The 18,148-nt window shown below is 36.5% G+C and overlaps 1 protein-coding gene and 1 long non-coding RNA gene across 5 annotated transcripts in view; both read left to right on the top strand.

Moving 5' to 3' along the window:
• The window catches only part of erbb4a (erb-b2 receptor tyrosine kinase 4a), a 170,568-nt gene extending 153,920 nt beyond the window's left edge, over positions 1 to 16,648 (top strand). For all 3 annotated transcript variants that reach the window (XM_039648382.2, XM_089132536.1, XM_089132537.1), the window contains exons 21-27: positions 5,323 to 5,478; positions 6,098 to 6,173; positions 6,367 to 6,513; positions 7,553 to 7,650; positions 7,757 to 7,927; positions 9,031 to 9,331; positions 12,950 to 16,648. In XM_039648382.2, the coding sequence (XP_039504316.2) occupies positions 5,323 to 5,478; positions 6,098 to 6,173; positions 6,367 to 6,513; positions 7,553 to 7,650; positions 7,757 to 7,927; positions 9,031 to 9,331; positions 12,950 to 13,803 (1,803 nt within the window). In that variant the 3' untranslated portion in view covers positions 13,804 to 16,648. The remainder of the gene's footprint in view (positions 1 to 5,322; positions 5,479 to 6,097; positions 6,174 to 6,366; positions 6,514 to 7,552; positions 7,651 to 7,756; positions 7,928 to 9,030; positions 9,332 to 12,949) is intronic.
• Positions 16,649 to 16,931: 283 nt separating this feature from the next.
• The window catches only part of LOC120460554 (uncharacterized), a 107,159-nt gene continuing 105,942 nt past the window's right edge, over positions 16,932 to 18,148 (top strand). The window contains exon 1 of one of the 2 annotated variants that reach the window (XR_016169039.1): positions 16,932 to 17,183. This is a non-coding gene — a long non-coding RNA (uncharacterized LOC120460554). The remainder of the gene's footprint in view (positions 17,184 to 18,148) is intronic. The other variant, XR_005617977.2, reaches the window with a different exon arrangement.

The following is an 18,148-nucleotide window of genomic DNA, read 5'->3' as shown; positions in this document are numbered from 1 at the left end:
TTGAAATAAGTACTGATATGGAATTTACTTAGTTTTTTAAATTCTTGCCTGAACTAACTTTTTCAAGTAAATTACATTGGGTTTTTTCACTAGTATTTACTTAACCAAAAAATCATTTTTTACAGTGCAGAATAAAAGAAAAAAAGAAACAACAGACTACTAGAATATAAAAGTCAGGACAAAGCAAGGAAAAAAAAAGGTTTTTAAAAAAAGATTTAGATTTTTTTTTAGATTCTGTGCATCTCTAAATATAAGGAGGGAGTGCTTTCCAAAGCCTATGAGCATAGGATGAATAAGCCCTGTCCCCTACAGAACGCAAGTGTCTGTGGGACTGCCAATAGACCAGCTTGTGAGGAGCGTAAATGACGTTTGGGAGTGTATAAAGTTAAAAGTGCAGACAGATCCTGAGGGGCCATATGCAGTGCCTTATATGTGGGAATAAGGATTTTAAACTGGCCAGTGCAAAGACTTCAGAATTGGTGTAATATGCTCATTTCTCCTGACTTGTCATTGAATGTTGCACATCTTTCAGTTCAAGCATGTTTTTAGGAACCCCATAGTGCTTTGCAATAGTCAATGTGAGAGAACACAAAGGTATTAATAAGCCTTTCAGTCACAGAGGGATAAAATAGAGCCGAGTCTAGCAATATTTCTGAGATGGAAAAACAGGGAGTTCCTAACATGAGATTCGAAAGACAAACTTGAATCAAATATAACTCCTACATTTTTTAATTTAGCTTGTGACTCCGAGACAGAGCCATATATGTTTAAAATTAGTGAGCCAGCTTTATGAAGCTGATGAGAGGAGACCTTAGTCTTATCACTATGACTAGCCTAGTGGTTGACGTGTATTGTAGTTTGAAGGTGCTTATATTAGAGGACTATCGAAATCAAGTGTTGTCTTTTTATTTTTCAATATTTTACAGATAGAACAATGTTTAAAATGGAGCACTTGGCTTTAGATGTCCCAATACACATTTCTTACTGTTTATTCTCTAATTTGGCATGAGAAATATGCACATTCTCCAGTCACTTAATGGCAATAAAACATACCCAGTCCACACCATAACTGTGTCAACAGCAGTGCAAGCCCAGCATCTCTCAAAGGATAAATTACACAGCACTATTCTAAATGAACAGCATCTTTCCATAGACTTACAAACCATCCATTTATTTTTTATTAACCATTAAATGGAAATTCATTCCCTCAGGGCTCGCTCTGCTCTTCCCCTGTGCCATGAGTCCATGACCGCTGCTTTGGCGCTGAAGAAGAATCAAGTGTTTAATGTCTTACACGCTCCGTGGGTTTTTAATTCGTTTTAACAGATACAGGACAGGATGAATACTACTTGGCTCAGGTATGCTGAGGTTTGTAGTAATCAACATTTCCATTGATTGACTGTCCAATCCCAGAAGTAATCTATTTTAAATACACTTTCATTTTACTGCACTGTAATTGTATTGACGTGGCTCCATTCTGGCTCTCTTAAAGTAGCCAAATAAATGCATACGTTATAAATTGTGTTTTAATGTTTTGGGTGATTGGTCTACCTGAAACATTTATTATTGGCATTTGTTGTATTTTGTTCAGTAATGTACACTTAATATATTGAGTAAAAAGTCTGTGCTCATATTTAATAATTATTATGAATTCATCATTTATTACATGTAAATATTAAGTCAGAAATACATTAAATCATGACGTGTAAATGTGTACAATTGTTTAAATTTTAAATAAATACTGTAATATACAAACTATACACTCGTCTAAATGATTATTAGGAACACCGGTTCAATGCTCAAAAAGTTGCGCTGTGCATCAACACCTGTGTTTCAACTTGGGTAATTGTGTGCTATCTGAGCTGAAGCTGTGCTGATTTGAGTGAACAATATTGAATGCTAGTGCTTTCTAAATTACAGCCTCAATGAGCAATGAAGGGATTTGTGTGTAGTGAGAGTTCAACAAATCTGACTTATGTGTCAAAACAGGGGTGTTTATAGTTTAGGGAAATGGATGTGCTTTTTAAAAAATGGCGTTGAAATGTTAGTTCAAATGCTTAGTTGTAGTGTTTAAGCAATCAATAAAAACTGCAATGAAGTTAATTCCGTGAGGGAGCATTCGATTAATCTAAAGTGACAGTAACACCTTTTACATTGTTCAAGATTGATAATAGTAAGAAAAGTTTCTTGAGTGGCAAATGCGCATATTTCTGAAGGATCTGGAGTAATGATGATGAAAATTTAGCTCTGCATCACAGGAATAAATTACATTTTAAAATATATTTAAAAAGAAAATGATTATTTTAAAATGTAATATATTTCACAATATTAAAGTGTTTTTATCAAATAAATAAATTGGTGAGCATAAGACAATCAAACCGTCATTTTTTTTGTACATAGATTAAAGACAACATAAATGCAATAAAAAAAAAAAAAGTTTTTGCATTACATTTCACACTGTGTGTGTGTGTGTGTGTCTCCTGGTAAACATTATGGGGACAAAATATGCCCACAAAGATGGCAATATAAGAAATCCTTGTCCTTGCGGGGAAATTTTTCGTCCCCATGAGGAAAACAGCTTATAAATCATACTAAGTTATATATTTTTTTTTTTTTTTTTTGAAAATGTAAAAATTTTCAAAGTTTTCTGTGCTGGGTAGGGTTAGTGTAAAGGGACATAATACACAGTTTAGAATGGACAACCCGATCTCACGACCAAGTCGTACAAATTCGACGAATGATTAAAAAGTGGCTAATTCGTAACAATTCATACGACCTCACTCGTACGAATTAATACGATTTTGCTAAATCGTACATTTTTTACGAATTGGCCAATTCGTATGAATTCGTACGAATGACCTACCCCTTACCCCGCCCCTAAACTTAACCATCACGTGGGTTTAGACAAATCGTACGAATTAGTACGAGTGATATCGTACGAATTAGTACGAATTAGCCACTTTTTAATCATGCGTCGAATTCGTACGAATTGTTCGTGAGATAGTGTTGGAATGGAATATCCCCATAAAAATGAGAAAACACAACGCGCGCGCGTGATATCCATGATTCACTCTTTCAGTATCAATCTTCTGCTCCTGTTTAATTCTCACATTTGTCTATAATGCCAAAAAGTTTCAGGACAAAATTAGTAATTATTTTAACAGAATGTTCTTGATTCAGCTTTTGTCTGCTTTCCTGTTTCTGTCGAACTAATTTCGAGCAGCTATTAAGCAGGAAAACATATCGCCCTACAAATGATGGATGGTTTGGCAAAGAGAATTGTGCTACAGAGAAATATGTTCCTCATTTCTCCTCATTTCAGACAGTTACTGTTTTGACACAGCCCGCCGGTCACTGTTGTCTTATTCATAATAAAAACATTGGAAAAATTCAGACCAGTCCTTTCCTCGTATAATTGTCATCATATACCTAAAGTGCCCCCTTGATATGTTTTGGTTGTCCCTTAGGGTATATTTTTCCACTTTTCTTTGTTGCAAAATATCACTGACTGAAATGAAAGCAATTTTATAACTGTGTCATTCAATCTTTTTCAGAGTAAAGATGAGCGGCAAAAGAAACACAACTTGCAGGGACAATTACTCGCTTCAGAATTCTCAAACATGTCAGTTTGATCTCATAACTGCACAATGTTGTTGGTATAGATTTTTCTTTAACAATGAAACAGTTTCTGTTGAAAAAACACTGCTGTGTGGTTTTCAGTGCACATCACCGTCGCCATTTGGGTACAAAAATTGAAGGATCTTTGGAAAGATTTACAAATATATGCTCTGTTGTACTGGATTAAACAAAGTGCAAGGCGTTGAACCCTTGAAATTGTGTTTTTGTTTGGTAAATTATTGGCAATAAGCCTTTTTCATCATCTTGTTTCTCACAATCAATCATATTTTTCCAACTTATGCTATGAAGTGCACTAAACCTTCTACCGAAAGTAATTTTAGTCAAAGTCGGCAAGAAATGGAATTTGTGTTGTTGTTTTTTTCCTTCCCTATTGTGATGTACATTTAAAAAAATAAATAAATAAACAGGGCGGGAATTGATTGGATGGTTGTGGTTTGCCATTGGTCGATCTCATGTGAGCCCCAGTAAACACTTATTAGAGAAGAGATGTCGTTGATTGAGGGAGGAGATGATATTTTGATTCAAGATTGTAAGAGAGACATTCATATATATATATGTTTTTTGTTTTTTTGGTGCATGAATAAATCATTTGTAATAAACACTGCAAAAAAGTCACGCTGACTTTAAAGGTGCATTGTGCAAGTCTCTTTTTGTAGAACTACGCCCCCTCTGGTGACAAGCGAAACTGCTACCAGAGGTGTGCACCCTCATGGACCACAAGCTGTTCATATCCAAATGAACATCAGCCGCACAAATCTTTTGTTACAGTCATAATGTCATCAGAGGTGTGCACACCTCTGGTTGCAGTTTCGCTTGTCGCCAGAGGGGGCATAGTTCTGCAGAAACTCAAAGAGACTTGTGCAATGCACCTTTAAAGTCAGCGTGACTTGTTTTTAAAGTTATAAATCTGCAAGCCATTTTAAATATATGAAAGCAAAGGCATTTGAGTAAATGACACACATATGTGTAAGGGGAAAACGGGGGTAGTAGAAAACTTCGGTTTTTGTTTACCTCTATCTCCATGTTGAACCGTTTTATGTGTTTACTGTATCCACTTATGACTGTATTATTAACACATTCATGAACAATATAAGTTATTACTTTGTATAGGATGCCGTTTGAGCCCTAGAGCAGACCGGAGATCTCTCCATTTGTTAAAAGCTTCCCGATGTTGACTCTCGTCTTATTCCGACGCCTGGCACTAGACAAAAGTTTATTTTCTTTGTCTTACGTGGAGTTTGCGTTGGGGTTTGGAATGAACTGCAAGCCGGTCTATTTAAATCCATCTTCTACTTTTGTGGAAAGTTGACTAAAGTTTTGTCGCTCGAGTTGTCTTCTCTGATACGGAGAATGGCGGTGAATACACAAACCTGCCAGACATAGCCAGGCGAGCGTTAACGCCCATGACGTCAGTCTCAAACTCCATCCCGAATCCCTCTTATTTATTTTATTGTACAGATTATAGAGGCAGTGATCAGAAAAGGGCTCATTCAGTCCATCAGGCAATTGTTTAAGCATGTATGGGTTAGAAAAACGGGTATTTTTAACATGAAATGTTGCACAATGCACCTTTAATACGCCACTGTTTTTATTGGGTAAATTTCTGAATTTAATTATTTATAGTTTTATTTATGATAACCATTGTGTTTTTGTAAAGAAGCACTAAGATATTGTTTTCGGCAGGGTATGATGTTCCTGGAGGAGAGGCGGCTGGTGCACAGAGACCTCGCGGCTCGTAACGTCCTGGTAAAATCTCCAAACCACATCAAGATCACTGATTTTGGACTTGCTCGACTGCTTGATGCTGATGAAAAGGAGTATAATTCAGATGGAGGCAAGGTCAGTGTTTAGAACCTGAGACACACTGGTTCTGACAAACTCAAACAACTTTTAAAACTTTTAGTTCACTTTAAAAAAAAAAACTTTTGCTGATAATTTACTCACCCCCATCCAAGATGTCCATGTCTTTCCTTCTTCAGTCGAAAAGAAATTAAGGTTTTTGATGAAAACATTCCAGGATTTATTCCATATAATGGACTGCATTGGGAACCAAACGGTTCAAGGTCCAAATGAGAGTTTCAGTGCAGCTTTAAACGACACCAGACGATGAATCCGACGATGAAGATTTGTTCATTTTGATAAGTGAGTTTGAACAGGACTTTAAATTATCAGCAAAAGTTTTTTTGTTTTGTTTTTTTAAGTGAACTACTCCTTTAACAGTTCTGAAATTTTCCATTGAACTAATTTTTATTAGTTCGAATTTGAAAAAAACTTCATTAATCAATGAGAATGGTAGTTGCTTGATTGTATTTCTAATTTCTAATCACATTGCAGTGCTGTTTCTGTCCAAATTGGACTGGTATTTTTTTTTTTAAAATGCATGTTTTTAATGAAACATGATTGCATTACTGTATATTTCCAGATTATTACATCCTGATTAGGATTTTCTCTTATGCAGATGCCCATCAAGTGGATGGCTTTAGAGTGCATACATTACAGGAAGTTCACACATCAGAGTGATGTATGGAGTTATGGTGAGTGAAACACACTTGCATTCTTTTTGAAGAAATTACTGAAATAATTTAATTCAGTGAAGATGCATTTAAAAAAAATGCTGAATGCTGTGTGTATATATATATATATATATATATATATATATGTATATGTCATGTATATATATATATATATATATATATATATATATATATATATATATATGTCATTCAGGGGTGACTATCTGGGAGCTGATGACGTTCGGAGGAAAACCCTACGATGGGATTTCCACACGTGAGATTCCAGATATGCTGGAGAAGGGCGAGCGTTTGCCCCAGCCGCCCATCTGCACCATAGACGTCTACATGGTGATGGTGAAATGTGAGTGTTATGTACAACCCTGAATGTGATCAGCAGCTCAAATCTTTCCGAAACACACTAGCACACATACAATTAAGTTCAGTGATTGTACACATGTCTTAAAATGATTCATTCATAAATATAGCAATTTCAGATCAACCCATATCAATTGCATGCTTAAAATAACATACCGGTTAAAGCCCCGCCCATTTCAAGACTACCCGACCCACTTCCGGGTTTAGGCCCCGCCCAGTCCGAGTACAGATACAGATACAGATAATTCATATGGTTAACAGATACAGATACAGTAGATAATGCTGTACTCGCTCATCCCTATTAATTACCCTAGTTTATGAAAAATACTGTGGTACTTTAAAAAACTGTAATTTTCATGATTTATCATGAATATATATGCATTTATATATGCATCATATATGCATATATATGCATTTGTATATGAAATTTCTCTTTAGAACATGCACACACATCCACTCGCCATGTTCGGCCAGACAGTGGACTGTGGAAATGAGCAGCTGGGTGAGCGGTGGGGTTTCTCAGCTGGCTCAATCAAATAAACACAAAGAGATGAAATGAGACGCGGATTGAACCCATTAGTTCTAATTACATTTTGACTGTAAGCTGTTGTTTGTGATTCTACGTGCTGTGACATCTGTAACCCCACGGACAATGAAATGCGAAATATTGACGGAGATGAAACGTGGTGTGATTGCGTGAGTAATTGCTGCTCATTTGGTTAATGTGTTTGAGCGTGAGAAGTGAAAGGAAATTAATTGGGAGGAAATAAGGAGCAGGCTGCTGCAAGGTGAGGGCATGTTACTTCCTGACAGAGACATAATAGGACTGGAAGAAGTTCCGCAATTTGGAGACATTTTCTAACTCTACGTTTGAATTTCTTTTTGGTTTTCGAAAAAAAAAAATTTGGATCCATATATGTATTAATGCATACTTTTTTTGGATTGTCTATGCACTTATTTATTTATTGCAGTGTCCATTTGACAAATGTAGTTACTACTGGCGTTCTGTCTGTGTTGACCTCCAGGCTGGATGATTGATGCTGACAGTCGGCCTCGGTTTAAGGAACTCGCTGCAGAGTTCAGCCGCATGGCACGAGACCCTCAAAGATACCTCGTCATACAGGTGAGAATACGGTTATTTTTGTATCTCACCTTGAAAATCAATACTTTTGTCCACCCGTTAAACTCAAGGTGATCGCAGAGAGTGATGGTGTCATTTCTCCTCTCAGGGGGACGATCGCATGAAGCTGCCCAGCCCCAACCACAGTAAGTTCTTCCAGAGTCTTCTAGATGAGGAGGAGCTGGATGACCTGATGGACGCTGAGGAGTACTTGGTTCCTCAGACCTTCAAAATCTCTACCTCTTCTTACACGTCAAGGCCACCGATGGATACCAGTAGGGTAAGAACAGCTCTTTGCTTTCTCTTTCCAGTTCTTTGCATGTACTGATCAAATGTGAACATTGAATGAAGTGTAAGTCACTATATGGATAATGCAAAAGCTTTTGAATATGTTTACTTTCTTGTATTACATTTAAATGCACACAAAGTTTGGAATAATTAAGATTTTTCTTTTTAAAAGAAGTATCTTATGCCTGTGTTTATTGGTGCTCAGTTATGAACAATTCAACATTTTTTGTTGAAATCGTGATACATTTTTTTTCAGGATTCTTAAATGAACAAAAAGTTTGAAAGAACAGCATTCATTTTAAAGTTTAAATCTTTTTGTAATATTATAAATCTCTTTATTGTCACTTTTGATCAATTTAATGTGTCATTGACTCCTACGTTTTCCTTTTCTTTCTTTTTTAAAATTGTACTTACCTCAAACCTTTGAATGGTAGAGTATTCCCACATTAAAGGAGTAATTCACTTTTAAGAAATGAAGGTTAATTAAGGTAAATTAAGGATTTTTTTTAATTAAGGTTTTGATAAAAAACATTCCAGGATTTTTCTCCATATAATGGACTTCAATGGGAACCAAACGGTTCAAGGTCCAAATGACAGTTTCAGTGCAGCTTTAAACTACACCAGACGATGAATGAGGGTCTTATCTAGCGATCGGTCATTTAAAAAATAAATACAATTTTAAGTTTTATAAGCACAAATGCTCGGCTTGCTCTGTTCTGTGATGAGCGTTCGTGACTCTCGTGTTCAAACTCGTTCATCAAAATGAACAAGTCATGACTTCAAGGGTCCTAGATAAGACCCTTATTCATCGTCTGGTGTCGTTTAAAGCTGCACTGAAACTCTCATTTGGACCTTGAACCGTTTGGTTCCCATTGAAGTTCATTATATGGAGAAAAATCCTGGAATGTTTTCATCAAAAACCTTAATTTCTTTTCGACTGAAGAAAGAATGACGTGGACATCTTCGATGACATGGGTCATCGATCACATTTTTTTTTTATAAAGTGAACGACTCCTTTAACGACTCCATTATAATGATTGCATGAAGCATAGAAGCATGAGAATGATCTTTCTTTATTTTTGTACCCTCATGTAGACACAACTGAGGTGTCGTGACAAAGTCTTTAGCCCGGAAGACGGCATGGGAGCTTGTTCCCATGACCCTTCTGGTTCAACAAGTGCCGTCTTCATCCCTTTAAGCACACAATGTGCGGGTCTCGATGTGCTTGAGGAACAGCACTGTAATGGGAGCTTGAAGAAACAGCCCATGTCTGGCTCAGGAGATGACTGCGACAGCCAGCGCTACAGTGCAGACCCAACTGTCTTTTTTGGAGAGAGGGGTCCAAAGGCCACTAGTGAGGATGGTTACATGAGCCCTATGAACAAGTCAGCCTCAGGTAAAAAGCACAAATATTTGATGTCTTTTGATATGTTTTAGCTCATCCAAGATGTAAGTGTCTTTGTTTCCGCAGTAGTTTCAATTTTGATATTTTTAGGTCAAACCGTTCTTGTCTGTCAGTCATATAATGGAGGTCTATGGTCACCACCTCAAAGAGCATGCACAGAGAAGTCCAAATTAAACATGATTTTATGACTAGTAAATGTAAGTACACATTGATGGCCTAAGACACGAAACGAGCGGTTTGTGTGAGAAAACGAACAGTATTTGTATCGTTTTTACCTCTTGTAACCACAGCCACGTCCAAGTGATCTGAGGGCGCGGGCGCTTTGTGGCTGTGGTTACAAGAGGTAAAAACGATATAAATACTGTTAGTTTTCTCACACAAACCGCTCGTTTCGTGTATTTCGTGTTTTTTAATTTGTTTAATTTGGACTTCTCTGTGCATGCTCTTTGAGGTGGTGACCATAGACCTCCATTATATGACTGACAGACAAGAACGGTTTGACCTAAAAATAACAAAATTGAAACTACTGTGGAAACAAAGACACCTGCATCTTGGATGCCCTTGAGGTAAACTAAAACATATCAAAAATTTATTTCAAAGTGAACTATCCCTTTAAGGAGTTGCATTCAAAATCCACTTGGATCAAAAATATGTGGTGGGCATGGGCATGGTATACATGAACTAGTTTGGTGTAAATCACCTCTGAAAGTCGTATACACATTCTCTAGTCAATAATATCCCAGTCGTTCAATTTCAACCTAAGATAGTTTAAAATAAAAGGGTGTCTGGAGTAAAACATTAATCCAGTGTGGTGGGTTGAGTAGGATGATAAATCAATAGATTCTGGGTTCCTCCATTAAAAATGTTGGCAACAGTTAATGGTCTCATCCTTCACCTCAAACCGAAGAGTGCCAATGAATTGTGGGTGGTTAACTGGTTGGCCAGTCACTTGCAAAAAAAAAAAAAAAGAAAAAAAAGAAAGTTGTTTTTTTTTATCCTAGTATCAGTAGTTAAACTACAGCCAGGAGGATATGTTACCAACACAAAGCAACTAATTAGCTGAAGATACAGAACTACAGTTCAAGATTTTGGGGTCAGTAAGATGTAATGTTTTTGAAACAAGTCTCCTATGCTCACCAAGGCTGCAATTATTTGAGCAATACTGTGAAAAATATTATTGCAATTTAAATATATTTAAATATATTTTAAAGTATAATTTATTGCTGTGAGGCACAGTTGAATTTTCAGCATCATTACTCCAGTCTTCAGTGTCACATGATCCTTATAAATCATTCTAACATGATCAATTGGTGCTCAAGATACATTTATTATTATCATCAATGGTAAAACAGTGAAGTTCCTTAATATACAGTATATGCATATTTTTCTAACTTGGAAACTTTGACATTAAATACAGCCAACAAAGCTAAAAACAAGCTTTGGTTATTTGAAATGCATTGTCTGAGAATGGTACTCTAGAGACTTGCAGATTAGAAATGTACAATACAATATGACAAACACCAGTGGAAAAAATCAATGATTAGCTTTCCACCATGCTACACTGCTGTTGGAGTACACCAGCTTTTTACTGGTAAAGCTAAAAAAGTAGTGTCGCTACTTTTGGTGACTGTACAATTTTTCAATCAAGTTCTGTTTTAAGGAGTACTTCACTTTAAAAAAAAAAAACTTTTGCTTATAATTTACTCACCCCCATGTCATCCAAGATGTCCACGTCTTTCTTTCTTCAGTCGAAAAGAAATGAAGGTTTTTAATGAATACATTCCAGGATTTTCTCCATATAATGGACTTCATTGGGAACCAAACGGTTGAAGGGTCAAATGAGAGTTTCAGTGCAGGTTCAAAGGGCTTTAAACGACACCAGACGATGAATATTGGTCTTATCTAGGACCCTTCGAGTCATGACTCGAAAAAAGATTTGTTCATTTTGATGAACGAGTTTGAACAGGAGAGTCACGAACGTTCATCACAGAACAGAGCAAGGCAAGCATTTGTGCTTAAAAAAACTTAAACTTCTTTATTTTATTTTTTTAAATAAGCGATTGTTTCACTAGATAAGACCCTCATTCATCGTCTGGTGTTGTTTAAAGCCCTCTGAAACTCTCATTTGGACCTTTAACCGTTTGGTTCCCATTGAAGTCCATTATATGGAGAAAATCCTGGAATGTTTTCATCAAAAACCTTAATTTCTTTTCGACTGAAGAAAGAAAGACGTGGACTTCTTGGATGACATGGAGGTGAGTAAATTATCAGCAAAAGTTTTATTAAAAGTGAACTACTCCTTTTAGCCTCCTGAAGATGTTCACATGCTCCACATCTGTATGAATATTTATGTGCAATGTGTGATCAGTTTTTTTTTTTTCAGAATAAACTAAAACTGATGTTCTTTTCTGCAAATACTAGAGATGCTCACTTATTTATTATGCTGCATTTTTATTATGCGAACAGTAATTTAATCAGCTCATTAATTCTCATTCATTTTCTCAACAATAACACACAAGAGCGCAATGAATTGTGAAATGTAGGTCTTGAGACTCATACAAATGTAGGCCACGATGTTCCTTTTAACATTTGTAAAATGTTTTGAGTCTCCTCTTTTCTCCAAAAAGGTGTTTCTTTAATAGTTCTATATATAATATCACTCAAATTGTCTCTGTGTGTACATGCACTGTTACATGTGTATCAATCAAATTACTTTCAGTACATACAGTATATCTTATTTAGATTTCCGGAAGATGGAAAATTTACTTAATCGGGTTAATTTGTTTACATGACTCCCTAAAATTAAGTATAAATTAATCTTACATATTTCTGAATAATATTAGAATGTGTATGTATCACTGTAATGATGTTGTATATTACTATTATTAACTAAAACTATTAAAAATACTTTTCATAAATTGCAATAAAGCTGAAATATACAACAATTACAAACTTAAACATAAAGAAATAAAATAACTGTTGCCATGCGTACTCAAAGTACTAAAATTAAAATACTAAAATACAAAAATTATACTGTTCTATATTATATTCAAAAATGAAAATAAATGTAAATAAAATGAAAATAAAATAACTGTTGCCATTAGTAAGTACTAAAATTGTTAAAATACAAAATTATACTGTTCTATATTATATTAAAAAATTAAGCTAAATATGAACAATAATGGAAACAAAATAACAAGCACATAACAAAATTACTAATAAAATAAATTAAAAATAGAAGTAGAAAAAATAAGCACATTCCAAATATTAATAAATAATACAATAGTATGTACATATAATACAAAATCAAGGTTACAGTATGTGTACTTACCATATACTTACAGTGTACTTGCCCACAAAAGTAATATAAAGTAATATAAGTAAGAGTAGGTACCTAGTTATTACCCAGTTAGTGTCACAAAAATAAGAACATAGTATGTTCATGCGAAACATACTATGATAAAAATAACACAGGTGTATACTATTGTAAATCTAGTGTGTACTACTTTGATGACTATTTGTGGCAAATGGCAATGGTTCTTTATTCGGTATGCAGCTTTTATCAGGCTTTTTACATTGTCTTTTTTATTTTTTGTATTGTATCTACAGACCATCTTAGTCCTGTCGAGGAGAATCCTTTTGTAAATCTACGGAAAAATGGAAATATTAATGCACTGGACAACCCGGGTTACCACAGCACCCCTGATAGGAAATCCAAGGGTGAGGATGAGTATATCAACGAACCCCTTTACCTCAACACATACAACAACACCAGTGGCATGAACCAGGAGATCATGAGAAAAACTGGATCTTCCATCCCGCTACAGATGACTACAGCAACCAGCACCGCAAGCAGCCACGTTATCCTCTCCACACAAACTGGGAAAGCCCACCACCATGGCCAGGGAACACATGTTCATTTCGCCGTTCCACCTGTTCAGCCACCCCAAACGACATCAATGGGCCAAAATGGCCAGCATTCCCAATCGCCACACGGTGTCGAATCCAATTCCTCCAGCATGTCTGGCAATCCTTCCTTATTAAGCCAAATCTCCATCGTCAGCCAACAGATCCAACCTTGTCTGGCAAGTCAGTCCGTCCATTCTACCCATTCGGCTCAAGTGGTGAAATCTGCAGTCACGAGTAAAAGTGTGTCCGGCCTTCCCGGCCACCTTGTCTACCCAGGTAGCATGCTTCAAACGGGTCATACTGGGACTATAATGGTCGACAGGAAGTCGAAGAAGAGTTTTGATAATCCTGACTACTGGCAGCATAGTCTACCGCCCAAGGTGACCCAACAAAACCCTCAAGACCCAACGCAAGCGTACAAAGGCAAACACCTCTATAGGCATAGCATCCGAAGTCGCATCGCTGTGGCTGACAACCCCGAGTATCTTTCTGAGTTTAACAAGAGACCAGTTCTGCCACCTCCACCGTACCGACACAGGAATACAGTGGTGTAACGCCACAGTCGTTATGGAGAGCCAGATTCGTCTACCAGCACCGTACGTTCAATTGGAATTACTGAAGTGCAGGAAAACTCCTACCATCAGTGTTTCTGTCAGAAGAATTCAGGAAGGAGACTTATTGGACTTTAAAAGGAAAACCGACCAACCAAAGTGCCTCTAAACTATTCCAAAAGCTATTCCATCTTTTCCATTCCAACAATCAGAATGTATCGAGATGGATATCCCTTAAAGGGATAGTTCACCAAAGATAAAAACTGTCACCAGTCACTCCAAACCGAAAGACATCTTTGAAAATTTTGAGTGAGATTTCAGTCCTTCCATTGAAAGTCCATTGCACGGAAATAAAAATACTGTGTAAATAATGTCTGCAGTCAGCAATTGTTTTGCGCATCAACACTCTGCACAAGTAACACTCTGACTCCACCCACTGGCAATATTTGAAAAAGTGGGCAGACCACAGCGGAGATAGAGGGGGCGAAATAGATGCTAAAACACTCTATCCTGATCGTTTTCAATACTCGCAATTCCAACTCCTGACTCACTACAGTGGTTTTAACGAAACAAGCTGGTTTTTATACTGGCAAGGGCGTGATGAGCTGAAACGTGCCTATGTGTCACGAAGAACCACTAATAACATCCAATAGGAAAATTGGCGACCTGGAGAGGGCAGCACTAAAACGTTTTTACCATAGATATGTATATAAAGGCTAGATGACTCACGGCGGAGTATTTATCGCCATCACCGGCGGCCATCTTGTCACAGACAGGCTTTCTGGTGGGCTCAGTGGTATCTGATGTAAGAAATACTCTTATCTCGTTGAAATCTTGACGGATTTACAAACTGTTTGGTTTCTTACAAACGTTATTAACGTGGCTATAATTCTGGATGATTATTTATTTATACAGTTATTATTCATAAGTATGCAGTATCATAACTACATCTCTGCCATTTATAACAAACCAGACCGTTTGAAAATCGGTAGAAAATTGAGCAAGTTATGGTGATTTAAAACGTACATGCACCATTAAAACAATGTTACCAGTGAGCGAGCTGACTGTGACAAGATGGCCGCCAGGTGCTGACGTCGACCTCCATTGGCCAGCAGCGCAGACGAGATATCTAGCCTTTATATAGATATCTATGGTTTTTACACCATATATTGTAGAAATAAAACACTTTATAGACAAATGTCAAAAAAGTTACTCGAATCAATGACTGGTATTAATAAAGAACCATTCTTACAGATCATTAACTAAAAAAAGTTGGTTTAGTGTTTAGTTACTCTAAGCAAATTAGTTTCTTTAATTTTTTTTTTCTTAAACAGTGAAGAAAAAGTCCATAAAGACATTCCATTTACCATATATATTTATGATGTGCGCATGGATCATGGTTTATAGGCGAATAAAATATGAAATTAAATTACATAAAGTGATCGTGTCTGTTTAGGAGACTGGATTAAACTGCTCGATTGAAGCATCAAAGATTTGGTGCAATGGACTTTCAATGGAAGGATATTAGTCTCTCAGGCTTCATAATAATATGCATCTGTGTTTTGAATACTTATTTGGAGTTTGGAGTGACATGAAACTGTTAATGCTGACAGAATTAAAATTTTTGGTTGAACTCTCCCTTTAATTTTCCACCTCTGATTGATTCTCCTACAGTTAGGAAGTTCACCGTGACTTTGTGGAAACTGGTGTCCAACTCGACACAATGGTAGAGTCCCCGATGGTAAGGAAAAACACTTGCTCTTGTGGTTTAATCAAAGGAAACTGACAGTTTATTTCTGGTGTCGTAAGTTTAAACCATCTGTCTTTTTGATCACGTTCTGACCATCCCGTATTGTTGCCGTTGATGCCGTAAGCTATTTTCTCTTCTGATTTAAACTAACTGACGCATACAGTATCTAGGAGCGCCTACAAGAGAATTGGGGTAAATGTTTTATGAATGGATTGTAAAATGATGCATTCTCTTTTACTGTTGTGGATTTATTAATGGACTACACTGGTTGGATACTGATTATTTTCAGTGAAGCTCTTCTTCATGTTTTTTTTAAAGATCATGCCCATGTTTCCCAGTTTTGTACTCGTATACAAGAACTAACAAATCTGATACAGGCAGAGAAAGAGCACATGGGGCTCACATAGCACTTCTTGAGCTAACAGGAAACAAGTGCCTTCCTCAGTGGCACAAAAGCACCGATGGACATGCCCATTCTTCAATCTTCACGTGCTGTACATATGTGAAACCGATTTGAACATTCATTACTGAGCCATCCATGTGCAAATAGACTCACCGGAAACCATGTATTGACAATATGTTGTTGTATTTAACGAATCAATTCACAAATTTAACGGCAAGATCGCTATATTCTATTTAGAAGGCAATATTAAAGATAATGGAGGGCACGATACAAACTCAAACTACTGATCTCCAATGGAGAATTTTTCAATGTACTGTGACAGAAAATACTTTTGTCTGAAATGTATCCTGCTCTCAGTGAGAGTGTGACTGTATTGTGGCCAGGGAGAAACTGTTCATATGTTTTATAAACTGTGATGGACATTTGTCATTACTTATGTCAGAGTGTCATAGCAAAAAAGTTGTGACTGTGCAAATTTGATCCTAAACGTATACCATGCTGATATTATGAGACTTTGATTTGCTTTCGACTGAACAGCCATGGGAGATGTAGCTAGATTTGTTTGGCTTTTTTTTTTTCTTTTCATTTGCCTTGTATTTTGTTTGTCCGTTTTGGTTTGCAAAAGATTCATCTCATCCCTGTTGTAATTCTATTCGATGGAATGACACAATAAAAGTCTTGTTTGAAATTTTGAACATGTTCATAAGTTTCCAGAGTGTGCCATAAGGGTCTTTTGTTGTTGCAATGTGCAATAACCACTTTGTTCATCGGACTTTAACATCCGACTGAATATTGCCAACCACCAGTAAGTATGTTGTTTCAGACACTCACTTCTTTTTGTTTAATTTTTTTATTGTTTTATTTCATTTTTTTTTCAAAAATAAAAATATACAGTCTTTCACGTGCTCGCGAGAAACGGATTTCGGGAAACACAAAAAACAGACTGTAAAAGCCATACACTGGGTTTGTTCGGGCTTTTATTATGTTTTCTCTTTTCTTTGCACAGTTGTGTACATGCACGCGCATGGTGACGTCATCGGTTACTGTTGTGTGCTCACCTGTGGGCATTGGGCAAGCTTGAGTTTGAATTATGGCTGCAGGGTGAACATGGGTAGAAACTTTCTGTTGACCCTTACCACTGGCGTTAATCGTCGTCATCATATTACTAACATCTTTAACTGATGTCTCGGATGTACCTTTGCACTGCCTACAACATGCATCACTCAAAAAGTAAGTGATTGGTTTTCTATGTAAGTGAACTAGCGTAAAAAAGAGACTCAATACGTAATGGTTCATGGCGTGATGAGTGCTCAGTGTAACGTAAATCCTCATGTCTCAGCCTGCTGTGGCGTTTTAGTTGTTTTGGTTAGCTTTGGTTGTTTTTGGTTTTTGTTTTAGTCATATACGCCGCAATACAGACCTTATGGTTTACGAACAATGTCTTATGCATCTGTATGAGTAAATGACAGAGTATTTTAAGATGTTGTTATAATGAGAAGGAATCATTAGGCATTGTGCCGATTTGTATTGAGGAAGTGATGAAATGTGCGTGTCTTGAAAATGGGAAACGTCAGGTGTCGCTTCAGTGGCAAGGTGAAGTATACGTATAAGGCACCTTTTCTCGTTCTCACTCATTGATTTCTTGAAAAAGCGTAATATTAAACTTTGTGCATCCACTATTGACAACACATGTTAAAGGGATACTTCAGGATGTTTTAATATTATTAAGCTTTGTATTAGTAGGAAACCTGTAATATTTACCATGCTTTCCACCCATATCCCCCTGAGACGAGAGATTTATGTATTATGTAGGGATGCACCGATCCACATTTTTTCACTTCCGATCCGATCCCGATACCCGACTTTGGATATCGGCCGATACCGATACTTTTCCGATACCAGAGCTGTGTTTGCTTTAATATTATTTATCATTATTGTTGATTTTATATGATGTTGAAATAAACTCCCCTCTACAGGCTAGGATGATATGTACGTATGTATGTCAGTATATATATTAAACAATAGATAGACAATTAAACAAAGATACACATTATACAGGCACACAGTGCTTTAATTTCAGGAAGGTCTACTAACATTATTCAGGTATGGTCTAAAAAGAATTATAATAAAGTAATCAAAAGTAAAATAGCACTGCAAAGCTTACCATAGATAGATTTATGCTTATTAGAGCTGAA

This window comes from Pimephales promelas, chromosome 6 (genome assembly GCF_988280905.1).
Source record: "Pimephales promelas chromosome 6, fPimPro1.hap1.1, whole genome shotgun sequence".
Lineage (NCBI taxonomy): Eukaryota > Metazoa > Chordata > Actinopteri > Cypriniformes > Leuciscidae > Pimephales > Pimephales promelas.
This window is presented reverse-complemented; position numbering and strand designations above follow the sequence as displayed.